General features: G+C 38.0%; 1 protein-coding gene across 1 annotated transcript in view; it reads left to right on the top strand.

The window, feature by feature from the left end:
• CSMD1 (CUB and Sushi multiple domains 1) overlaps positions 1–24,721 on the top strand; it is a 1,638,713-nt gene that overhangs the window by 1,355,857 nt on the left and 258,135 nt on the right. Inside the window, exon 38 of the mRNA XM_065401391.1 lies at positions 18,147–18,265. Coding sequence (XP_065257463.1) covers positions 18,147–18,265 — 119 coding nt within the window. The remainder of the gene's footprint in view (positions 1–18,146; positions 18,266–24,721) is intronic.

The following is a 24,721-nucleotide window of genomic DNA, read 5'->3' as shown; positions in this document are numbered from 1 at the left end:
AAAAGCAGTTAGTCTTTTCTTTTCTTTTTCGTTTCTTCCCAGGTAAGACTTATTTAGGTGCTGACAGTGCTTAACCATTGAATAATGTCTCTGATCTGGCAGACATGTGCTTTCAGGCTTGTTAGCCATGGTGGTTACACAGATCAAGGGTATGTGTATGCTTTGAACTGGAGGTGTACATTCAATATCAAAGAGACATACCTATGTTACCTCTGATGAGTTAGCGCACTAAAAATGGAGGGTAGTCACTGTGGCGTGAACAGCAGAAGGGGCTGGCCACCTTGCTTATGTACCTCGGTCTATGTAGATTGGGCAACCTCTGGCCACTGTAGTTATACTCAACTTTTGGTGTACTTGCTCAATCAGAGCTAGTGCGGGTATGTCTTCTCGAGCTGGAATTTACAACTGCATCTCAAAGTGCAGACATATACTTAGAGACATGATATGATACAGCAATTTCATAATATCAATTTAGTAACTTCAGAATATCAACCAGAATTCATGAATTGCTCAGACAGATCCCCCAAATCATTATCTGCAAACAAAGAGCTTACTTCCTACAAGATTCACTGTCTGCCTCCTTCATTCAGCAGTCCAACTGCTGAGCCTGTGTACTTTTTCTCTCTATCTAATGTAAACACTGGCATCAAGACCAAAGGAGCTACACTCAGAAGCATCTGGAAGAGAAAATGCTTTGAATAGCAAGAGATTATTCCCTGGTGAATAATCCCTGGTTCATGAGACATCCCTTTCCTTCCCCGTCTGATCAGAAATGAGAGATAGACAGAAGGGTTTAGACGAGGCAGAGAAGAAGGGATAAAATTACTGGGAAAATTGCCATTGGGTAGTGACCACAGGCCAGATCCTTACCTTGTGTAAATCATTGTAGGTTCATTGAAGTCAACAAAGTTATACCAGTTGAAAAGCTGGCCCTTAGTCTCAAAAGGTTTTAAAAATGTATTTAAAAGTGCATTTAAAAAGTCTCAAACACAGCACTTTCAGTAGTGTAGATAGGAATTACGGTAGACATTTAGCATTGTTTTTAGCTAGGAGGTTCATGTGGTATAAACACACACAAATATTCATTATATTTAGATAAACCTTTTGAGACTGCAAACTTGGTGTAAATATATACTGTTTGATTTCTGATCAGTTGAATATGCTCTTTGTTTGTTTTACTTTTTCCATCTGATCATTTTATTTTTTCTGCAATATGTTCTCAGTGATGGAAAACTGAGAATGATTTCATTGCAGCTCTTTTTTGTTTAGTTTGTAACTGTTCTGATTCTAGTATTTGATTAATTTTTCATTAATTTAAATGTGTTCTTACAGAGCTTATATTTCCTTATGGCAAAGGAATTGATCTGTTCATGTAGTTGTTTTCTTGTGAAACAGTAGCTGCCAATCAAAACTATCAATAAAATCAGCGCACTTACCCTTATTCATCACTGAATTTTAAAGACATCTACAGGATATTGCTTTAATTTTATTTTTCAGACAATAAACCGTGATATTCAACCTCATGACTGAGTAAATCCCTTATGGCATGGAGCCTTAAGCATCCGTTCCCCTGTTGCACATACATAACTCCCATAAACATAACTGGGAATTACTTGTATGCATCAAGAGGGGACTGGATCCTTTAGTTTGGCCATAAGTTTAAAATTTTTGGGAAGAGGAAAAAAAATCCATCTTTGTAATTATAAAACTTTATTCCAGTCTCTAAGTTCAAACCATTTGAAACTACATTTTCATATTATTTATTTTTATTACATAATTCAATATATTTCTTTTTGCTTTTTTATTTGTGTACTTACCTGTTTTCAAATAAATTTAGGGCCAGACCTTTCTCCTAGTCATGAAACATTTAAAGAAAGGTCCAACCAAGCAAACAAATAAACCTCATATTTTAAAACTTCAAGGGCACCAGGAAATACTGGATACTAGAAATGGAACACCACCAGGAATATGTATCCGTGGCCCTGTGAGTAACCAAATCACGCCTTCTCATGGAGACATGCTCAGGAAGGTGAGAAGAGACCCTGGAACTCGACAAGGCTGACCTTGCAGTTTGGCACAACTTTGTCTCCAGGGGAAGGGCTTTAAGTACTCCTAAAGAAGACTTGCAGCTTCCCAAATGCCTAGATTCCTAGAGCAGCCTACAAACATTTCTCTACACATCACATCACAATACCTCCACGTCTCTGGAGCTGTAGTTACAGATGGACCAATTTTGAGCTAATACTGCTTCAGCCCGCATTAACTCCTACACAAATTTACAGTCAGAAATCAGAGGGCCCAAGGGAGGACTACCCCACACTGGCTGTGTCCTAAAATAATGTGGATATCAGATCCCATTCAGTCAGAGGAGCTTCATAGGATCTCAGAGAGCTAGGATTCAGTGACATGGAGGTGGCACTCACCTTGTCTCCCAAGAAAATTTCAAAGAAGCAGGGACATATAGAGGGAGCAATCAAGGCTGTAGATTTCATTATATACTTCATTCATTAGCCTATCAAAAAGAGAAAGTATAGATCACCCTAGCAACGTATAACTAGCAAGTAAAGGAATCGGGGGGCCCTACTCATTAAGATTTTTTTCCTCCTGAAAGATGTGCAGTAAAGATATCTCCAGTTTTCCCCAGTACTCTGGAATACGACTGTTATGTCAGTAAAATATGTGTGTCTGTCATTTTCAGAATTTTACATCATGTGTGAAATTCTACAGTGTCAGAAACAAGACATTTTTAAGAGTCGTGCATGTACCTAGTCCTCAAAATTGTGTGTTCTTACTACTGTTATCCTAGTCTTCCTCTCCAAGACCCCTTACATTGTGTGCTACCCCGCCTGTTACATCTTGCCTTATTGAGTTTCTAAGGGGTTGTCTTTTATTGAACTTCTGTACTGTACATGTCACAAGGAGGCCACATGCCTGATTGGAGCCTCTGGGTGCTACTGTAATACAAATAAATAGTAATTATACTTAGCCTAAGTGCCTTATGAATTAACATTGAATTTGTGATACGTACAGCATACAGTAAATAAAGACTTGTCTCTATGGATATATGCCATAATTAAGGCTATGATTTTGGCATAGAGGTCATGATGTTCATGGCAATTGTGAATCTAAATAAAGTCCGTGATGAGCCCAATCTGCACCCCTCCCCTTCAGCACCAGCTCCTGTCCTGTAGGGCTGAGTCCGGCTTCCCCACTCCAGGAGTTGCAGACCTGGCACTTGTCAGTTGCAGTAACACTCAAGTGTGACACATCCACGCCTCCATAGATGGAGATGGAGGGGCAGATGGGCCAAACCAGTGTGGCGCTGCGATTATGTACAAGACAAAAGCAGACTGTGACGAACTTCAAAAAGATCTCACAAAACTAAGTGATTGGGCAACAAAATGGCAAATGAAATTTAATGTGGATAAATGTAAAGTAATGCACATTGGAAAAAATAACCCCAACTATACATACAATATGATGGGGGCTAATTTAGCTACAACAAGTCAGGAAAGAGATCTTGGAGTCATCGTGGATAGTTCTCTGAAGATGTCCGCACAGTGTGCAGAGGCGGTCAAAAAAGCAAACAGGATGTTAGGGATCATTAAAAAGGGGATAGAGAATAAGACTGAGAATATATTATTGCCCTTATATAAATTGATGGTACACCCACATCTCGAATACTGCGTACAAATGTGGTCTCCTCATCTCAAAAAAGATATACTGGCATTAGAAAAGGTTCAGAAAAGGGCAACTAAAATGATTAGTACTCTTCAGCTTGGAAAAGAGGAGATTAAGGGGGGATATGATAGAGATATATAAAATCATGAGTGAGGTGGAGAAAGTGGATAACGAAAAGTTATTTACTTATTCCCATAATACAAGAACTAAGGGTCACCAAATGAAATTAATAGACATCAGGTTTAAAACAAATACAAGGAAGTTCTTCTTCACGCAGCGCACAGTCAACTTGTGGAACTCCTTACCTGAGGAGATTGTGAAGGCTAGGACTATAACAGCATTTAAAAGAGAACTGGATAAATTCATGGTGGTTAAGTCCATTAATGGCTATTAGCCAGGATGGGTAAGGTATGGTGTCCCTAGCCTCTGTTTGTCAGAGGATGGAGATGGATGGCAGGAGAGAGATCACTTGATCATTGTCTGTTAGGTCCACTCCCTCTGGGGCACCTGGCATTGGCCACTGTCGGTAGACAGGATACTGGGCTAGATGGACCTTTGGTCTGACCCGGTACAGCCGTTCTTATGTCATGTTATGTTTATGTCACAATGCCTGGGACAGGACCTGCCATTTTGGGATGAGTGTGAGATGGGCTCAATTTCCAACTCCATGCCCCCCCCCCGACTTATATCGTGTATGTTTTTTCTGAATCTATGCTCTGAAATTTACTAAGCATTTCTGTACCAAAATGGTAGCCTTAGCCATAGTTCCCTGACCAAATATGTCTTAAAATTAAACTGGCATAACATGCTGACAAATTAATCCACAGCAAAATAAAAGAGGTCTTGCAGCATTCATTTGTTCTTTAGGGTTAAGATGATAATTTATATTTCTTACAAATCCTACATTAAACTTTATTTAATTCTATAGAGAGTTGCTTAAGTTGAGATATAAATTGGCAGTAACATTGAATCATTTTATTCTGGTCACAAGGCAACTGTAAATATTGAAGAAATCCACTGTGTGGCATTGTTTCTTTTTATTTCAAAAGTACTGTAGGTGTGAACGTGGCTTCAGAAAGCTAGTACGAGGAATAAAGCAGTAAAAATATACAAAAGATAATCCAAAAAGACTGATATAAGATATTTAAACTGTTGTTTCATATGAATGTTTGTTTTCCCCAAACTCTGGTAAAATAAATAGCATAATTATTTCTTACAACAGTCAGAAACCCCAATCAACCATTTTTTCTGTTATATTTCTAATATGTATTAGAACAATGAAAGAATAAAAATGATTACAATTTGGATGGATTATCCTGATTTATAATTAACACAAACAACACATAAACAAAATAGCATGATTTAATCATTTATCTCTTGAATTTTTAATGCTCACAAATGTAATTAAAATAAAGTTTTCCATTTTAGAATTTCACTTCCTCAGATGACACTTGTAAATACAATAATAATATACATATTTTCTAAAATACACAAACAAATATGCAACAGAGTCAATTCCTGAAATCATTAATCTGTTTTTACTCATGTAATATTCCCTTTGAGCTAATCATTGAAGTCAGTTGGAGTTTTGGGTTAGTAAGTAGTAAATAAATATTGAGAAAAAACATATATATTTGGGCCACATATGTCTGTAAATAAAGTATATGTGACTGTATAAAAATATACTCATAGTTTGAAACTATCTCATAAAATTCCATTTTGTACAATACCAACTTTAAGAACATATTTTATCCTATTTTCCCTGAAATGTTGGAGACTGCAATGAAGGCATGTTATTCTGGATTTTCTGAGCCTATGTGTTACAGCAAAACCAAGATCATATAAAATGCTTGATGACTGAGAACTTAAGCTGAATTTTAATTATCTTAGGCTGTTCTGAACCTTGTGTATAATCGGTTTTCAAGAGCCAAAAGTAGTCCATAACTGAAATAACTTCTTCATTGAAAAGAGGAGTAGAGACAGGTGAATATGTTTAGTAATCCTTATTTCACAAAGATCTCAGATAAATTCTGCAAAAGTAAATCAGTCACCTCTGCTAAGAACTAGGGACTCTTCTCTTCTAAAGAATGTGCCATTTTTTTAAATTGGGTATATTGATCATGTCCAGGTTGAAGTCTTTAATGTGATATGTTTTATTCCTTCAGGTCACTCCCCTACTAAAACAGTTGTGAAGCACAAAATTGCCACCTGTAATTAAACAGGCCCTGATCCTGCAAAGGGATCCACGCAGGCTGAATGTTATAGCCACACAGAATCCTAATGATTTTAATCAGAGACAGACTCCCCATTGGAATAAGGGTCTACTTAGGCAGATGTTTTTTTGTTTGTATTTTCCCCAACATTTGACCTTAATCTTTCAGTCTGACAAAAATACAACTTCACATTTTGATATATTAAAATACACACATGCACAAAAATAGAGAAGACAGAGCTATTTACTCCAACTTAATATTCTCCACAGAAAACAGAAAAAAACCCACTATTTTGCTGTTAAGAATTGTGAGCAATTCACATTTTCTTCCATTGTTTTTGGCACCAAAAAGGCTTTACTGTCTTTTGGTCAAACTGTCAGGGAAGACTTGTCTTGTTTAGTTAGTTGACACAAATCAGACATCAAGAATTATAGCATTCAAAAACCAGTCGGAGAACACTTCAGTCTCCCTGGTCACTCGATTACAGACTTAAAAGTCGCAATATTAGAACAAAAAAACGTCAAAAAAAGACTCCAACAAGAGATTGCTGAATTAGAATTAATTTGCAAACTGGACACCATTAAATTAGGCTTGAATAAAGACTGGGAGTGGATGGCTCATTACACAAAGTAAAACTATTTCCCCATACTTATTTTCCCCCTACTGTTACTCACACTTTCTTGTCAAATGTTGGAAATGGGCCATCCTGATTATCACTACAAAAGGTTTTTTTTTTCTCCTGTTGATAATAGCTCATCTTAACTGATCACTCTCATTATAGTGTGTATGGCAACAACCATTTTTTTCATATTCGTGTGTATGGCAACAACCATTTTTTTCATATTCTCTGTGTTTGTATATATATATATATATATATATATATCATCCTACTGTATTTTCCACTGCATGCATCTGATGAAGTGGGTTTTAGCCCACGAAAGCTTATGCTCAAATATGTTTGTTAGTCTCTAAGGTGCCACAAGTACTCCTCATTCTTTTTGCTGATACAGATTAACACGGCTACCACTCTGAAACCTCTTTGTAATGGACATTAATGGGGACTCACATAGTTGAATATGTTGGCGAGGGTTTTATTTCTGCCATTCATGACATTGAGGTAATTGTAAGCATGTATATAATTATAGATGTGTGGCATGTTTGTTTCATGCCACACCTGGGCAAGATGGTTTTTATCTGGCGGTAAGTGGGAGAAGGTCATTGAGAGGGTTATCAGTGCTGACATTGATTTGTTCTCTATCATACTGCAAAGAAGTAGCTGAGCTGTGAAGAGCACGCACAAAGCAAATCCCAGTCTTTTTGATTGCTTGGACTTGACATTTAACATATTTTCCCTTTACTACTGACTGCACACACAGTCCAGTTAAATGTGTTTCAGAGCCTTTGGATCTTTTGGGTTTTAGTCATTTTGTTTCCAGATATCAGGACTTAAATTTGCTGTCTTTTCACTTAACCTCACAAATATTCAAATATATATATATATATATATATATATAAAATTCTCAGTCAGTGAAAAAAAAAAAAAAATATATATATATATATATAAATTGTCTGATAGAGAAACATGTTTGAAAAGCTGTTTAACTGATCTCATATTTATACTATATATTTCAACATAAATGTTATTCGTTAAAATATGTTTGTTGTGATTTTTTGAAATTAACATCTGATGTGAATTGCTCTAGAGTCTAGGTCACAGGTCTTTGCAGATGTGAATATAGTGAATGAGAATATCATTTTTGATCATTTGTAGTTTATAAGTAAATAAAAAGGTAATTTTCCCATGTCCAAAAATTGTCAATGGACTAATTCTATACTCCTGAAAAAATACATTGCATAGAAATATTGCATGGACTTTTAAGATTTCTTTTTCTTAGCGCTAATCTTAATTATAGAGCTACTAAGAAGGCTCTATAATCTAATGATTAAAGTGCGGAACTGGGAGTTATTCCTGACGCAGCCGATGACTTGATGTTTGCCTTGGGGAAAGCCATTTTGCTTCTTGGTGCCTCTGTCTCCCTGTATGTCAAAAGGAGTGAATAATTGATTATCTCTGGATAGTACTTTGAGTTGCCATAATGGAAGATGTCATATAACTTCTCTATGTTATATTAGAGGTCCAAAAGAGTAGTGGTAGTAATAATAAGTATGTGGCTATTAAAAAGAAATATGTTAGATGTCTTTATTTATAACACACTGCTGGACATAGTAATTTGGACATACATTTGGACATTTTTTTTTTTTACAATGTAGTTCCATTAAAAACTGTGTATTGTTTATATAATGGTAAGGAAAGCCATGATGTCACAAGAACAATATTATCACTACCAGACTGTAGCTGTTATACAAATATTTTTATGATTATATGTAAACTATAAAAAGTTCTGTTATGTAATTTGATAAGACAGGAAATTCAGAAATAACATTTCATCCTCTCCAGTTTTGCTTGGGTATTGTTGAGAAGTCAAATCAATGAATGTTGCTATATTCTATATGTGGCAACACTTATTGGGGCAAGATGTTCCCCTCCACTTAATAGTGTAGAGTGGAAACAATGCCTAAGGATGAAGGATACATGGAGGAGAACGTAGCTGTGATACATACGTGGATGCCACCCCTCCTCTGTTCCTAAAGAAGACTGTTCAGGCAACAGTGTTAATTTATAGCTAGAGCTGAGGGAAAAAATCAGTAAATAGTAAAGTTGCCAAAAGATGCATGTGTCACCAAAACTATTTGTGAATTCAGGTTGAATTTGGGAAATAGTTTTGGTGGAAAAAACCCTGAAGATCAAAATTATGGAAATCTCAAAACAGTTTGTTTTGATAATGCCAATTTTTAGGAAATTTTAGAAATGTCAGTTAAAATCTGGTAGCATGAGATCCTCTAGTGATTGTCTCTTAGACTGAAGTCTCCCTTGATAATGCACCTTTCTTCCCCCCCTCCCATTATAGATAGGTGCCTAAGTAGCCTGTCATTCTGTTCCCTTGTGCAATTTGGTGGTCTGAAGCAGACACCAACTAGTACCACATCTTTTGCTTTGTCTATTACAACATTAATCCTTTCTTTAGGAACAGAGGAGGGGTGGCATCCATGTATATATCATAGCTATGCTCTCCTCCATGTTCATGATCATTTGATTCCAAGTTGTCAGTTATTCGGAAACAGATAATGCAGTTTTTGACAGAGTGTCTCTCCCCACCCCCTTTTGCCTACTCAGTCCTTCCTAAGTAGTCCATAACCATTGATTTTAGCATTCCAGTCATATGACTCTTCCCGCTAAGTTTCAGTAATACCAACTTAGCTGAATTTATGCTCAGAAAGGAACACTTCCAATTTCTCTTTTCTGTTTCCCTAGCACTGGTGTGCAGGCAATTAACTATTTTTTTCTCTTCACAGCTGTGATGTTTTTGGGTTCACCCAGGCCAGTAAGGGGGTTGATTGCCATCTATCTTGTAACCCTGAGTGTCTGTCTTGTAACCCTGTGCGGCTTTGGTCTAGAGCTCTGACTCCAGCAGCGCACAAGTCTGACCCTGGCTTTCCCCAACCTGATTATTCCTTGCAGGCTGACCTTAGTACGTTTCCAGCCCCAGATTTGCCCCAAAATTGTCCTACTGCAGGGACCAGTCATTCATATTGGACCCTCACAGAGAAAGTGTTAAGTTGGCTACCCGTACAGAGACAGTAAAACTCTCCAACCTGCCAGACTTTACTGAACTTGCACAGCACTGGTGATTTATAATGAAAGCAAAACAAGTTTATCAACAAAAGAATATGGATTAAGTTATATCCAAGTAAAAGGGATAAAAGTAGAAATGGTTACAAGCAAATAAAGTGAAAACACACATCTAAAAGACTAAAATTTGATCTAACAAGATAGTCTATCATCCTTGCCTGTCCAATCTTAAAGTCACTCATCTTGTGTCTTGGCTCCGGGAAGACAGCAGACTGTCCTACTGCCTGCTTGCTCTTGAAGATCATTATTTCCATTCTTCCAAGGATAGTCTGTCTTCCTTGGATAATTGGAGATCTCTTTGTCGGCATGTTGGATTTTCTTATGAGTTAGAGTAAGCAGCCATCTAGAGGTGTGTACCATACACCTCTCCATTCCATTCAACAAGATAGATCTTCAGAAATATTTTTTTTTCAGTTTCCATGCTGAGGACTTGTTAAATATTGGACATGTTTAGCTGTGTGGAATTTCTCCTGATCCTTTTGCCTCTGGTAGTTACAGTCTCATCTGTCACCCTCATCTGTCTCCAGCCTAGTAGAATTCTGACTTGTCCTCTTGCCTCTGGTGACTGCAAACTGTCAAGCTGCCTCTAATTTCCTCTCTTTTTCTCGGATTCCTCGGTGTCCAGTTCCTTCTTTCTTGAACCTCGGGTGCTGATGCTTTCTGAATCTGGTTGTATTAGACCTGCTCAGCTCCTGAGGCTTCACAGTGTCTGTACTTGTCTTTCCAATCCAAGAATCTTTTTCTTCCAGCAAAACCACTGACTTGCACTTCATACATAGGAAGTCCCTTGTGGCATGTGGCAGGAAAGAAAACATAGCACATTTGTTTCAAGTCACAACCACTGATTCATCACTGGCCATCATAGTATTGAATGTAGAACTGCACCTAGAAAGTGAGCCTCTCATATTCCCTCTGAAACTCCCCTGTTTGCCTCTCCTGTTCACTTGGTCAGGAGTTTGCCTGACATCTAGCTTATATGAAGCCTTCCTTCTCAGCTCCACCCCCTTGCTAACAGGAAGGGCTTAACTACTCAGACTTCAAACACAGAGGCTGATCAAAACCCCAAGGGTCCTAATCACCCTCTCCCTTGAGACACAGACAAATAGGTCTGTCTAACCTGGCCTGTTCAGGGCCCCCCAGCCCAGCTACACAACCCTCACAGAAAGCAAACAAATGACAGACCAAAGACACCATTCAGAAAAAAATTAAATTAAATGAAAAATTAAACTAAAATGAATCACAGTGCAGAGCCCTGATTTGTTGTTTAATGGAACGTATTAGCCAAAAAAGACCAAAGAAGCCTGTTTTATTTTGTTTTATTGTACTTGTTTTACTGAACCTTTCAGTTTGTTTTCATACACTTCTTGTTCGATCCATGCATGCTGCTTTCAGTGTGCATCTAAGTGCACTGAACCTTAACACACCATGAAACATCATTGAAGAGCCATGATATGGATTGAAATTTTCAAGCCTGAAGGCATTATTACAATAGAACTATAAGAAATTGATGCAAGGTTTCAGGGAGGAACCCTCTGGTGGAGCCCTCTCAGGGGCAGCAACTCAATCAGACGGAGCAGACTCAGAACTATCTGCAGCAAGTACAGCAGAATAAGTGGGAGAAGGGGGTGATGAGACCACACTGGGACTACTCAATATCCCCAGGGTGCAGAACTGTGCAGGGGAGACCACCCCACTCTTGGGGGAGCCAGGCTCCATGTGATCTCCCCTCTCTCCTTCAGTTCTATCGTCTTGGGAAATGGAGAAGCTCCAGGGCAGAATCAGCCCAGGAACATAGACTTATCTGGGAGGATCAAACTGATTAGCATATTGTCAGATACTGAGCTGCAAAAGAGGACAAACATTTCACTATACCTAATCATTTATAAGCTGAAACAGGGTTAAACTGCAGCAGCAATTCTACGCTCTTCTTTCTAAACTACTTTCCCATTGAATTTGAAGTCAGGTTCAAGGCTTTGGTCCTTACCTTCAAAGCTCTCCTAGCTACTTAAAGGACTGCCTCACTCAGTGTGAGCATGACCAACCATTACAACTGTATTCCTCTGGAACAATGGATATGTCAACTTCCGTAGTGAGACTTCTGAGCACAGGAGAGAGCAGCTGGCCCAGAACTATGAACTCCTTTATGGAAAATATTAGAATGACCCAAATCTTACTAACTTCCAATCAGAGTGTAAAACCTACTTCATTTTCTCCTTTCTCTAAACTGTAAAATAAATAAGAGTTAAACTAATTACATTTAAAAACAACAATCTTGCTGGCTCGAAGTGGCTAGAGAGAAATAGAGAGCCTCCTTGAGTATATGTTTGGCTTTGTAAGGCATTCATATGCCTTGGTGATGAGCGGTAGATAAATAGATGACTGGGGGCATAAGGCTAAAACCTTGTCTGTATCAAAAATGGTAAATAGCATTATCTGAAGCGCAATTATATTTTTGTAGAAAGACTGAGGTCTCAGTGGATAATTTGAGATATTGTTGCATGATGAACCATCTGGAACAACAGACTTCAAAATGTCACATATCACAGTAAGGCCAAATATCATGTAATTTCTGCACTGAACGTTCTGTCAAGTCACACTTACTGTTACTAAATGGGTTAGATTCCATTAGAAAGCAGTAAGAGCTGTAGCATTTAGTGGGATTTAGCATGCAAGTCAGTGAAGTGAAGGGTATACAGTACCACTGCCAAAAAAGCATCATTTGACTGGCTGTTCATTGAAAGATATGCCAGAAAATGCTGAAACACCATTCTCACACAGTGTAAAAGTTCCATTCTGCTTTGTTTTCTCCCCATGGCACTCTGATACAGTTAAATCAAATAAAGAATATATTAATCTTGCTTCAATTATACATAGATAACTTCGATTATTATCCATGCTAATTCTTCTTTGACTTTAATGAAAGTTGTATAAATTCATTTAATGTGATAGTGTTTTATTGGCTATACACCCGAGAAGTCTTGTATCCATTTTTTATTCTATCATGTGTATGGTATAATACGCACTTATTAAATGTATTCCTGTTTGAGAAAATAGATATGAATAACTGGAGCATAAGACTAAGACTTCCCGCACTGTTGATAAACCATTCCCCATTTGCAGGATCTTTTTACACAAGTGCAGAAAACATGTCCAGATTTTCCTGTGCGGTTTGGAGAATACCAAGATTCCTTATAGCTACAGTCCACAGCATGAACACAGAGAGTATTATAGTAATATTTGTTTGCTGCTTGTTTATAGAGTTTTGTTTTCAGATGCACGTATGTATCTTATAGCAAAATTGAGTCTTAATATTAAAATAAGAAAAGAAAGAAAAAGAGCTTTGAAAAATGAATGCTGTACATGTTCTGTCCTAAAATAAATTAAGCTGTGCCCTGTGTTTCACATAAACTAAGCTTTGCACATAACCTAGGCAATGGGGCGAGGGATAGCTCAGTGGTTTGAGCATTGGCCAGCTAAACCCAGGCTTGTGAGTTCAATCCTTGAGGGGGCCATTTAGGGATCTGGGGCAAAAATCTGTCTGGGGATTGGTCCTGCTTTGCATAGGGGGTTGGACTAGATGACCTGCCCAGGTCCCTTCCAACCCTGACATTCTTTAAAAAAAAAAAAAAAAAGCACTATGAGCCTGGCTTCAATTGGCAAGGGTCATGCTGGGTCAGTGACCTGAGCCTTCTTTTTTAAATTGTTTTTGAGGATGCCATCTTGTTCACCAGAATCTCAGCTTTCAGTTTAAAAAAAAAAAAAAAAACCTACTTCTCCATGTCCTTTTGTGAAGAAAACTTAAAAACATGAAGCAAGTATAACTAATGAAATAATGTGTGCATTGCCCTGTTCATCTTGATGGGATCTTAGCGCAGATGGTAATTTAAATGTTGACTATTTGACAATAATGTTGACTATTTCACTGCTGGTCTAAGCATATAAGAAAGGATCATATCATATATAGAAGTGGCAGCTCATTTCGGTGCCACGATTAGGTGCCACCTAGGAGAATACCAACACTTCCCCCACACACTCTGAGCCAGGGAGCTAAAAGGTCAGAGAGGAGAACCATCTTAGCCCCATCAAGAGGGAATGAATCCTGTACAGTCTAGTGTGACATCCAAGTCTCCCATCCCCATGTCAATCAACCCAAGCTCCTCCAGGTTGGAAGTCTGGTAGTGAATGGAGCTGTGTGAATTTTTTTGTTTTGTTTTGGCAAATAATAAATTTGCTAAAGAATGCATTGTTACGAGACCAGGTTGAATTTAGTGAATAGTTGATGGGGAAAATAAATCTGAACTGTCAAAATAAACCATTTTGACATTTCATTTTGAATTAACACTGCAAAATGTTTCATTTGACTCAAATGAATTTCTTTGGTTTTAGTGAGGAAAAAATGGGGGGGGGGGGAATCAGTTTTCGTTCAAAACAAGCCCCATCCACCTTCATTTTTCCCTGATTTATTTTTAGTTTGGCCACTGAATCAAAATATATATATATATATATATATTCACTCAGCTTTAGTGGTGTGTGTGGGGCCAGGAAGTTTCCTTTGTGGTTGTGGAAACCCCTTCGACTGGAGGGTCTCTGAAGTCTCAGGCTGACCATTGCAGGAGTTATATTGAGGACCCTATCAAATTCACCATCCATTTTGGTCAATTTCATGGTCATAGGATTCTGAAAATCGTAAATTTCATTATTTCAGATACTTAAATCTGAAATTTTATGGTGTTGTAACTGTAGGGGTCCTGACCCAAAAAAGGATGGGGAGGCTGCAGTGGTATTGTAGGGGGGTCATGGTATTGCCACCCTTATTTCTGCACTGCTACTGGTGATGGCACTGCCTTCAATGCTGAGCAGCCGGAGAGCTGTGGCTATTGGCCAGGAGCCCAGCTCTGAAGGCAGCACCACTGCCAGCAGCAGCGCAGAAGTAAGGATGGCATGATATGGTATTGCATCCAGCTATCCAGCTCTGAAGGCAGCACAGAAGAAAGGGTGGCAATACCATGACCCACCTACAATAACCTTGCAACCCCCCCAAAGCCCTCTTTTGGGTCAGGACCACCGGGATCCCTGGTTTGAGAAATGCTGGTGAAATCTGTATAGTATAGGGTAAAAGTACACAAAAGACCAGATTTCATGGGTGAGACCAGATTTCATGGTCTGTGACACGTTTTTCACTGCTGTGAATTTGGTAGGGCCCTAGTTATATTCAATTCTTATTATCTGGCTTTTCTTCCCAACCTTGAGGACTAGAAACATTTTTAATGAGTTTCTGACTTCATCACGTGACTCTGGGAGCAGAGATCCAAGGCAAGTGCCTATGCTACATATGCCTCAATTTGGCCCTACCCATGGATGTTTGTCCAGGGGCACTGAAGGGAAACAAATCTTGAGGGGCCCAGCTAAGTGCATGATTATATTGTGAACTTACGTGCAACCTGCTGTGAATGGCATCTCTCAAACTCCACAATGCATTGACACTTTTAGGAGGAAGAAAGAGCAGAAACAAATCCTACTTTAAAATCAATTTAATCTACTGTGACATCTAAAACAATAAAATACTAGGCACAACTAGGCACAAAGTGAGATCAAACTAGTTAGAGACTTAAAGGATAACAAGAAAACATTCTACAAATATATTAGAAGCAAGAGGAAGACGGACAGAATAGGACTTTTTCTCAGTGAAGGGGGAAAAACAACAACAGAAAATGTGGAAATGGCAGAAGTGCTAATTGATTTTTTTGTTTCAGTTTTCACCAAAAAGTTTAGTAGTGATTAGATGTCTAACACAGTGAATGCCAGTGAAAATGATCCTAAAAATAGGAAAGAACAAGTTAAAAATTATTTAGACAAGTTAGATGTCTTCAAGTCACCAGGGCCTCATTAAATACATCCTATAATACTCAAGGAGATGACTGAGGAGATATCTGAGCCATTAGCGATTATGTATGAAAAGTCATGGAAGACCAGAGACATTCCAGAGGACTGGAAAAGGGCAAATATAATGCCAAGCTATAAAAAGGGAAATAAGGACAACCCAGGGAATTACAGACCAATCAGCTTAACTTCAGTACCTGGAAAAATAATGGCACAAATAATTAAGCAATCAGTGTACAAACACTTAGGAGAAATAAGGTGATAACTAACAGTCAGCATGGATTTGTCAAGAACAAATGGTGTCAAACCAACCTAATAGCTTCCTTTGACAGAGTAACAAGCCTTGTGGATAAGGGGAAAGTGGTAGATGTGGTATATCTTGACTTTCGTAACACTTTTGATACTGTCTCACATAACCTTCTCATAAACCAGGGAAATAGAACCTAGATGGAGCTCCTGTAGGGTGGGTGCATAACTGGTTGGAAAACCATTCCCAGAGTGTAGTTATCACTGGTTCACAGTCATGATGGAAGGGCATAATGAGTGGGGTCCAGCAAGGATCAGTTCTGAGTCCAGTTCTGTTCAATATCTTCATCAATGGTTTAGATAATGACAGAGAGTGTACACTTATAAAGTGTATGGATGATACCAAGGTGGGAGGTGTTGCAAGTGCTTTGGAGGATAGGATTAAAATTCAAAATGATCTGGACAAACTGGAGAAATGGTCTGAAGTAAATAGAATGAAATGCAATAAGGACAAATGCAAAGTTCTCCACTTAGAAAGGAACAATCAGTTGCAAACATACAAAAGCGAAAATGACTGTGTACTCAGAACTATTGCGGAAAGAGATCTGGGGTTCATAGTGGATCACAAGCTAAATATGAGTGAACAGTGTAACACTGTTGGGAAAAAAGCAAACATCATTCTGGGATTAGCAGAAGTGTATTAGCAGAAGTGTTGTAAGCAAAACACGAGAAGTAATTCTTCTGCTGTACTCCACACTGATTGGGCCTAAACTGGAGTATTGTGTCCAGTTCTGGGCACCACATTTCAGGAAAGATGTGGATAAATGGGAGAAAGTCCAGAGAAAGGCAACAAAAATGATTAAAGGTCTAGAAAACATGACCTTTGAGGGAAGACTGAAAAAAATGGGTTTGTTTAGTCTGGAGAAGACTAAGATGGGACATAACAGTTTTCAAGTGCAAGATAGATTGTTACAAGGAGGAGGGAGAAAAATTGTTCTCGTTAACCTCTGAGGATAAAACAAGGAGCAATGGGCTTAAATTGCAGCAAGGACGGTTTAGGTTGGACATTAGGAAAAGTTTCCTAACTGTCAGGTAGTTAAGCACTGGAATATATTGCCTAGGAGGTTGTGGAATCTCCATCATTGGATATTTTTCAGAGCAGGTTAGACAAACACCTGTCAGGGATGGTCTAGATAATACTTAGTCCTGCTATGAGTGCAGGGTACTGAACTAGATAGAGATCCCTTCCAGTCCTACAATTCTAGGATTCAGTGGCTCAGTTGACAGCACACAAGACTGGCTTTGAAAGGCAAAGAGAAATTGTTTCTTTATACTCCCTACAGCTTCCATTAAGTCTTAAGCTATGCTGAGCTGCTCCAAGCTGCCTCTATGTGGGGAGTCGTGTTTTACTTCCTGTAGAAAGGTGTTGGTTTTGCTTGTTTGTGTTAAATCTACTTTTCTTAGGCCAATCCAGTTAAGTCTTAATTGTTTCTTGGTAACTGATTTGTGTGTGAAAGGAACAAATAGAATTGAGGTTCTGAATATGCTGGGGGAGCTTCATTGTGCCATCAGACACGTGCCCTTATGGTTAGTGAAATCAAGTTGGAAGATACTGGGCCTATTATTTTAGATTCTTAGTTTCCCAGAGGAAGAACAATATTTTCTCTCAAATGAGTGGCAGTTGAAAGATGCAGAGGACATGTCTAAAGGTTACTGATCTGCTGATTATCATTCTGACTCTAAGCATCCTGTATTGGTGAAGATTATTGACCAGATTGTGGTGGAGCACTTTTGATGTCATCTGGAGTGCTCAGATTTCATCATTTCCTTTCAATCTCTCTTTCAGCTTTTGTATAGAAGTGCAGTGGAACTAGTCCTTGTTGACTGATGACCTCCTACTGATGAACATTAGTTATTTGTTATTCTGGGATTTTTTTTAGATCTTCATCTCATCTGAGGTAGACGGTGTTGCTTAACCAGTTCTGGGTTTTTGTTTTTTTTTCCCTTTCCAGAAAGCAGAAGGATTGAAGGAAGTCTCCAAAGACAGGATAGCTTATGATTTAAAGTAATTGATAACTTTTAGTTGAAGAGTTTATTTAATAATCCCATAGCAAAGAATGTTCATGAGGTACACATTAGAATCTTTGCATATAAATATTGCCATTTGGATGTTGCGTGAAAATTCTGAGCACTTTAAAGATAGATTGAACATTTTAAGCATAATTAAGTTTAATATTAAATAAATGAAATGTGATTTTTAACTAATTTGTTACTGTCTGTTTTCTGAAATACACTGTGAAGAACTCAAACAGAAGAGAGAAGAGTTTTCATTCACTTACCTATACCTTTTCAATCTTTGTATTTATATTTTTCAGCTGTAGGCCTAGCTGCTTGTCCAGAACCAATACTTCCTAGCAATGGCATCAAAATGGGAGATAGATATATGGTGAATGATGTTTTGTCTTTTCACTGTGAGCCAGGATACACATTACAGGTACTCATTTCTTTTTTCTTCAGAACATAGTGTGTTATGGATTGTAATACAAAATTATAGATTTTAACTAAAGACTGTTGTCTAAGAATAATGATTCCTCAGCAGCTAGTAGCTAAGAAACCATTTAGGATGGATAGGTAAACACAGCAATAGCTAAAATTTCTTCTCCAGTGAATACATTTGTCATCAGACTGACAGTATTAGTAGAGAGACAGATGATTAAAAGGACATGGAGACCGAAGTGCATTCTCTCACTTCTAGAAGTGGTTCCTCTAAGTGAAATTTGAGGCACATTGATGGGAATATATAGTACGAATCTCAGTGATATTCATGTTCTGCTGAGAAATAGGAGGTCAGTTTCCAGTGCCATCTTTCATGAACATTAAATGTATTGGGGGAAAAAAATCTAAAGGAAAGAAATATGACACAGGAATGCACATACTGGAGATGTTTACCATGCAGACACTAGTTTAGTCTCCGATAGTAAACAGGCTATTTGCCTGTTGCAAACACTTTTTTGCCTGTGACAGTTAACATGTGAATCCCAGACTAAAGTTTATTTCCTTGTCTTAATGGATCCTAATGTGTAATTACTCTTCTGGTTCCTAATTATTTTGCTTAGTAAAGCAAACAAATGCAAATCAATTAATACAGTATTAGGAAAATACAATTACATCTTCATAATTAAGAGCTGTATTCATTAGGAAATGAGGTATGTGAAACCTAAGTATGAATAATCTATTTATATCCCTCTCTCTGAGGCTGAAAAAAGTCTGTTGTGGTTAATTCAGTTTTCCCCCCCAGTTTGTGGCTTTGGTTTGCTCAGTTGCAGTTGTCCTGTTATGGTGACCAGGGATTTCATAATCAGAAGTTCCTTTACAATACCATCTTATATTCTCCCCTAGGTACAAATTTATTTTTGACCTGTCTTATTTCCATATAAATTCAGAACTCAACTCAACCTTTACTTTGGAGTCAGGGTTGCCTCCATATACTGTGACACTTCCCAGGATGCATACAATAGCTGCTTAAGGTCTTCTCCTGCAGAATCCTATAGGAAAGTTCTGAGTACTTTTCAGAACTGTTGAAATCTCTATTACAATGTACTGATTCTGCCCCAATAGAGCATTTAATTTTTTTTTTGCATCTCAGCTTGTCTTTCTCAGGCGGATACCAGCAATGGACTTGTAACTCAGCTAGGACAATTGCTTGAACTGAATTGAGTTCAAAACACTTAAAAAAATAAAGCTTCTAAAAGGCATAATTGGCCATAGTTTTAAAAGGTGTTAATCAGTGTAGCTCCCGTGGAGCCAATGGAGCTATGTCAATTTAAATCAACTGTAGATCTGGCCCTAATTCTTCAGGCATATTATTCACATCTGTCAGGTTTAATTTGGTTTTCATTAGGCTTTAAAAGAAAAGCAATGGAGCTCAAACCAACTACCTGCAGTTGCATATGGGAAGTAATTCTAAAACTGTGAAAGGGAATGTGTGGCCCAAGAAGGGGGGATTTAAAACAGTGGAATCGTGTTGTGGAGTGGACTTATGGAACAGAGAGAATATAACTTTTGTTCATTCTTCAAAAGTGCTTTTACAGGCCATATGATTGCTTCCTGAATGTACTTATTATGTGCAGAGATAGTTGTTAGTTCTCAATCGTATTACAAACTTACCCATTTCAGAAATCAGAATTGTGTGTGGTGGTGGGGATGGGCTGAAGATGAAGCTCTACAGAAGTGGTTTGTTCTAGAGCTAGTTTAATGATTGTAAAATATTTTAGATGAAAAAGCAAATACTGTCATGGGATGTTTGAGTAAATGTTCAATTTTTTTCAATGAAAAACCAAAAACCTTAAATTATTGAGTAAAAATCTTTACTGAAAACTGCTTATTTTTAAATTAAAAATGGGTTTTGGTTTTAGTATTGAAAAAATATATTGGAGGAGGGGGACATTTTTTGAGGAAAACTGGGAAAAAAACTATTCCCTGCCCCCCATCATATTTTTCAATGAGTTCTAGTTTGTTTCTAAATGTTTAACCATCCAAACAAAAAATAACGAGTTTACAGTATAATTCAAATAAATTACTAGAAAAATAATTGAAAATCAAAAACTTTCCTACTCTATATAGTCTCAAGGCAGTCTGAGAAATAGCAAATTTCACTGAAGAACTTCAAACACATAGCGTTCTTTAACATATACTTTGCACATTCTTTCTTTGTTACCTTTCATCTGAGACTCTCGAAATGCTTTGCAACCTTTAATAAATTAATTAATCCTCAGGTTCCATTAGTACAAAACACCACTTTAGTAACTATTATATTGTTTATACATTTGGGTAAAATGGAACAAAGAAAAGTTAAATGACTATAGAAGCCAGACCTGACTCTCAGTGCCATTTTTTTTCTGTTAGTTCAGGGTCCTTCCCATTTCTGGGAAGGCTCAGTTTTTGCGTTACAAAAGTGGGTAGTATGAAGTTTCCCTTCTCCTGTGGCAGCTCCTGGAGTCATTGTGTCTCAGTCAGATACAATGCCTGAAGAAGCAGAGGTCATCCTCTGCACCATCCTTGAACTTGGTTACCACTGGTCACCTGTGGTAGCCAGTATGAAATGGAGGAAGCTGGGGGTCATGCCCCTTCTTCTTGTCTGCCCTTCTCCATCCCCTCTGATCGCCCTAACATTGGCAGCATTCATAACACCATATGTGACTGGGCAGTCTATCTCTCAAGGATAGTGGGGCCTAATCATCACATGGCATAGCCCTTTAAGAGGTCGAAAGGTCTGATTATACATAGAAGGGCCTGGAAGACACTGGGAGAGAGGAAGCAGTCCCGAGGATAAGTGTAGGGGACTAGCATAAAGGCTGCTTCCCGTCTCAAAGCAGAGCAGACACCAGGAGATACCCGCAGAAAAAGGCTGGCCTGCTGAACAGCCTGAAGACTAATTAAAGAAAAGGTAAAGGGCCCCAGAGCAGGGTAATCCACAATTTAGCTCCAGAAAGAAGAGCTCAGGGGACTCCTGGGTAAGGAGAAAGCGTGGAACTAACTAATACAGCCTTATTTCAAAGAGGAGAACTGGAAATTCCTGTTTAAGGAGGGACTGAAAAGGTTCCTGGACCAGACACTGTTTTCTGGTGCAGGAAAGAAGAATCTCCTGAAGGAAAGAACCATGAATGGTTAACTGGAGTAAGCCAAAGGCAACAAATGTCCCTGGGTGTATCTGAGTGAACTTCTACTTGTTCTTATAGCTGTCATTTGTATGATGCCCTTGGAAGGGGCGTGCCCTTTGATTAAAAAAGGTCAGTCTGCACTTGTTTATAACATGGATGAAGGGAAGTGAGAAGGGGCTCACATGTGGTGCCACAACTGACTGAAAGGGGGCACACTGGGATGACCTCCACACTAGAGTAGATCCATTTGCAAAGGAACAGGATTCTCTGTTCTCCTTATTCAGAGCTGCTGGGCTGGGCAAAATTAAATGTTAAAGCTATTTAAAAAGGACTGTGTGTGTTTGTGTGTGTACACACACATACATATACATACACAGACACCAAATAGTTGCATACATCAAGGTTTCTGTGTACTAAGACAATAATGGTGAAATATACCTGAGTTCCTGAGTACTTAGGAGAAACTCCTAAACTAGTATTCCAAAAACTTTCTACCTCCTTTTGAGCTATGGTCTTTATTTAAAATATAGATGTATACATTTCCATTTAGGCTTAAACTAAAATTAATAATTTAAACCAGAACCTTCTGTTGATCTATAAGGAGAATTAACATTAAATTCAGCAGGGTTTTATGCTAAGTTCAATAGAAGATTATAACCCTGGATCAGAAAAATTTATTATTCTATTGGTTTCATCATTATGAGATAAATTTACTGTTCATGCATCACTTTTACAAAACCTGTACAGTATTTTTTTGTGTTTACCTTTGCAAATGTACTGGTAGAGTAAGGATCAGTAATGTCCCAGAATGAATAGGGAATTTTCTTCACTTCAATATGTTATCTGGGGACAGGCAGTCTGTTTTATGCACCAAAGGCCAGATTTCATAGATTCTAAGGCCGAAACTGACCATTGTGATCATCTAGTCTGACTCCTGTATGACACAATCCATAGAATTTCCCCAAAATAATTCCTAAAACATAACTTTTAGGGAAAAAACCATCCACCCTTGATTTAAAAATTGTCAGTGATGGAGAATCCACCACAATCCTTGGTAAATTGTTGCAATAGTTAATTACTCTCACCATTAAAAATCGGTATCTCCTATCCAGTCTGAAGTTTACTGTCTTCAACTTCGAGCCATTGGATCATGTTATACTTTTCTCTGCTAGAATGAAGAGCCTATTTTTAAAGAGTTGTTCCCCATATAGATACTTATAGACTGTCATCAAATCACCCCTTAACCTTCTTTTTATTAAGCTAAAGAGATTGAGCTCTTGAGTCTATCCCTAAAAGTCATGTTTTCTAATCCAGTACTCATTCTCTTGGCTCTTCTCTGAACCCTCTCAAATTTATCAACATCCTTCTTGAATAGTGGGCTCCAGAACTGGACACAGTATTCCAGCAGTGCTCTCACCAGTGCTGAATGTAGAGGTAAAATAATCAACTTTGAGCCATTGGATCATGTTATACTTTTCTCTGCTAGAATGAAGAGCCTATTTTTAAAGAGTTGTTCCCCATATAGATACTTATAGACTGTCATCAAGTCACCCCTTAACCTTCTTTTTATTAAGCTAAAGAGATTGAGCTCTTGAGTCTATCCCTAAAAGTCATGTTTTCTAATCCAGTACTCATTCTCTTGGCTCTTCTCTGAACCCTCTCAAATTTATCAACATCCTTCTTGAATAGTGGGCTCCAGAACTGGACACAGTATTCCAGCAGTGCTCTCACCAGTGCTGAATGTAGAGGTAAATTAATTAACCTCTCTACACCTACTCAAAATTCCCCTGTTTTTGCACCCCAGGATTGCAATAGCTCTTTTGCCCACAGCATTACACTGGGAGCTCATATTTAGCTGATTGGCCACCACAACTCCCAAATCTTTTTCAGAGTCACTGCTTCCCAGAACAGTATTCCTCATCAACATTCTGTCTTCTTAAATATATACCTTTACAAAGTTATTTAGGTGCCTAAAGATGCAGATATATACCTAGTGGGACTTTACAAATGCATCTAAGCAGGATAGGTGCCTAAATCCAACTGAAGTTAATAGGATTTAGGTGCTTTTAGCACCTATCTGCAATTTTAGAAACCTAAATACCTTTGAAAATCTGGCTCCTAGGCCCTGATTCAGAAAAGTACTAAAACAACAACATTAATGGGATTTAACTTTATGTTCACCTTTAAGCACACGCGCAAGTGCTTTGCTGAATATGGACAGGATTACTCATATGCTTGAAGCAAAGCAAGTATTGAAGTGGTTTTCTCATTTATTGATTCAGCAGTTTCATGATTCTGTGATTTCCTGGTTTACTGCTGACAACTGTGGAATTGCAGTGTAGTACTCGAGGCATCCCAACCAAAGATGAGGCTCATTTATCGGGAATCACAGATTTTCTTTTCAAATATTTTTGATCATTCTTTGAAAATGATGACAAAAACTTTGAAAAACAACTTAAGAGTGAGAATAAATGTTCTGAGTCACTGCAGGAAAATAATTCTGGTAAAAATAAATAGCTTTAATTCTAAGTAGTTAGCTACCTTAATTTCTCACTTCTTTGCATTTTAGTGTAAATTAACACTGTTTAATATATTATTGGTAGGGCTGCTGTTTCATGAAAACATATTGGTTTTGATTAAATTTATGTTAAGGTCTCCTGTCCAGGATATATGAGAGAGAGCAGAGTTTTTCCAATCCAGATCACTCCAAATCAGATAGCACAGGAACTTGAACCTGGGTGGGCTATGTTCCAGGCTAGTGCACTAACTATTGGACTATAGAGAGAATCTCTTTTTGCTCCTTCTTTCCCCATCCCGTCAAAAAGTCTCATTTTAATTCCAATGCAGGGGGAAAAAATTTAAAACCCTGAAATGCTTTGTGAAATCAAAGTTCTCGGACCAGCCATAGTGGTACTGTGTATTGTGGATTCTGACTTCGCTATTTGCTATTGATCTTGCAAAATGTCTTCATTAAGAATTAAAAATAATAAACTTACTTTTTTCTGAAGGAGAAAGACCTTTATATGTTCATACAGGAGAAAGGCTCTCACTGATCAGAGTTAATTTAACCAAGAACATATAACTCTTTGTTCAACAGTTGATTTATGTAGTACTATAAACAATATTAGTCCAGTGATCAGGAACTTTTCAAAATAGGTAATTTTTCAGAATAGCGTGGGCCAGCTTGTGCAATCATGCAAGATAGTAATGGTGCATGAGGTGCCCCTTTGTTACCACTTTGTGTTAGATACCCATATCACAGCTGAGAGCACATGATGGATGTTCTGGTA

Source organism: Emys orbicularis, chromosome 3 (genome assembly GCF_028017835.1).
Source record: "Emys orbicularis isolate rEmyOrb1 chromosome 3, rEmyOrb1.hap1, whole genome shotgun sequence".
Lineage (NCBI taxonomy): Eukaryota > Metazoa > Chordata > Testudines > Emydidae > Emys > Emys orbicularis.
This window is presented reverse-complemented; position numbering and strand designations above follow the sequence as displayed.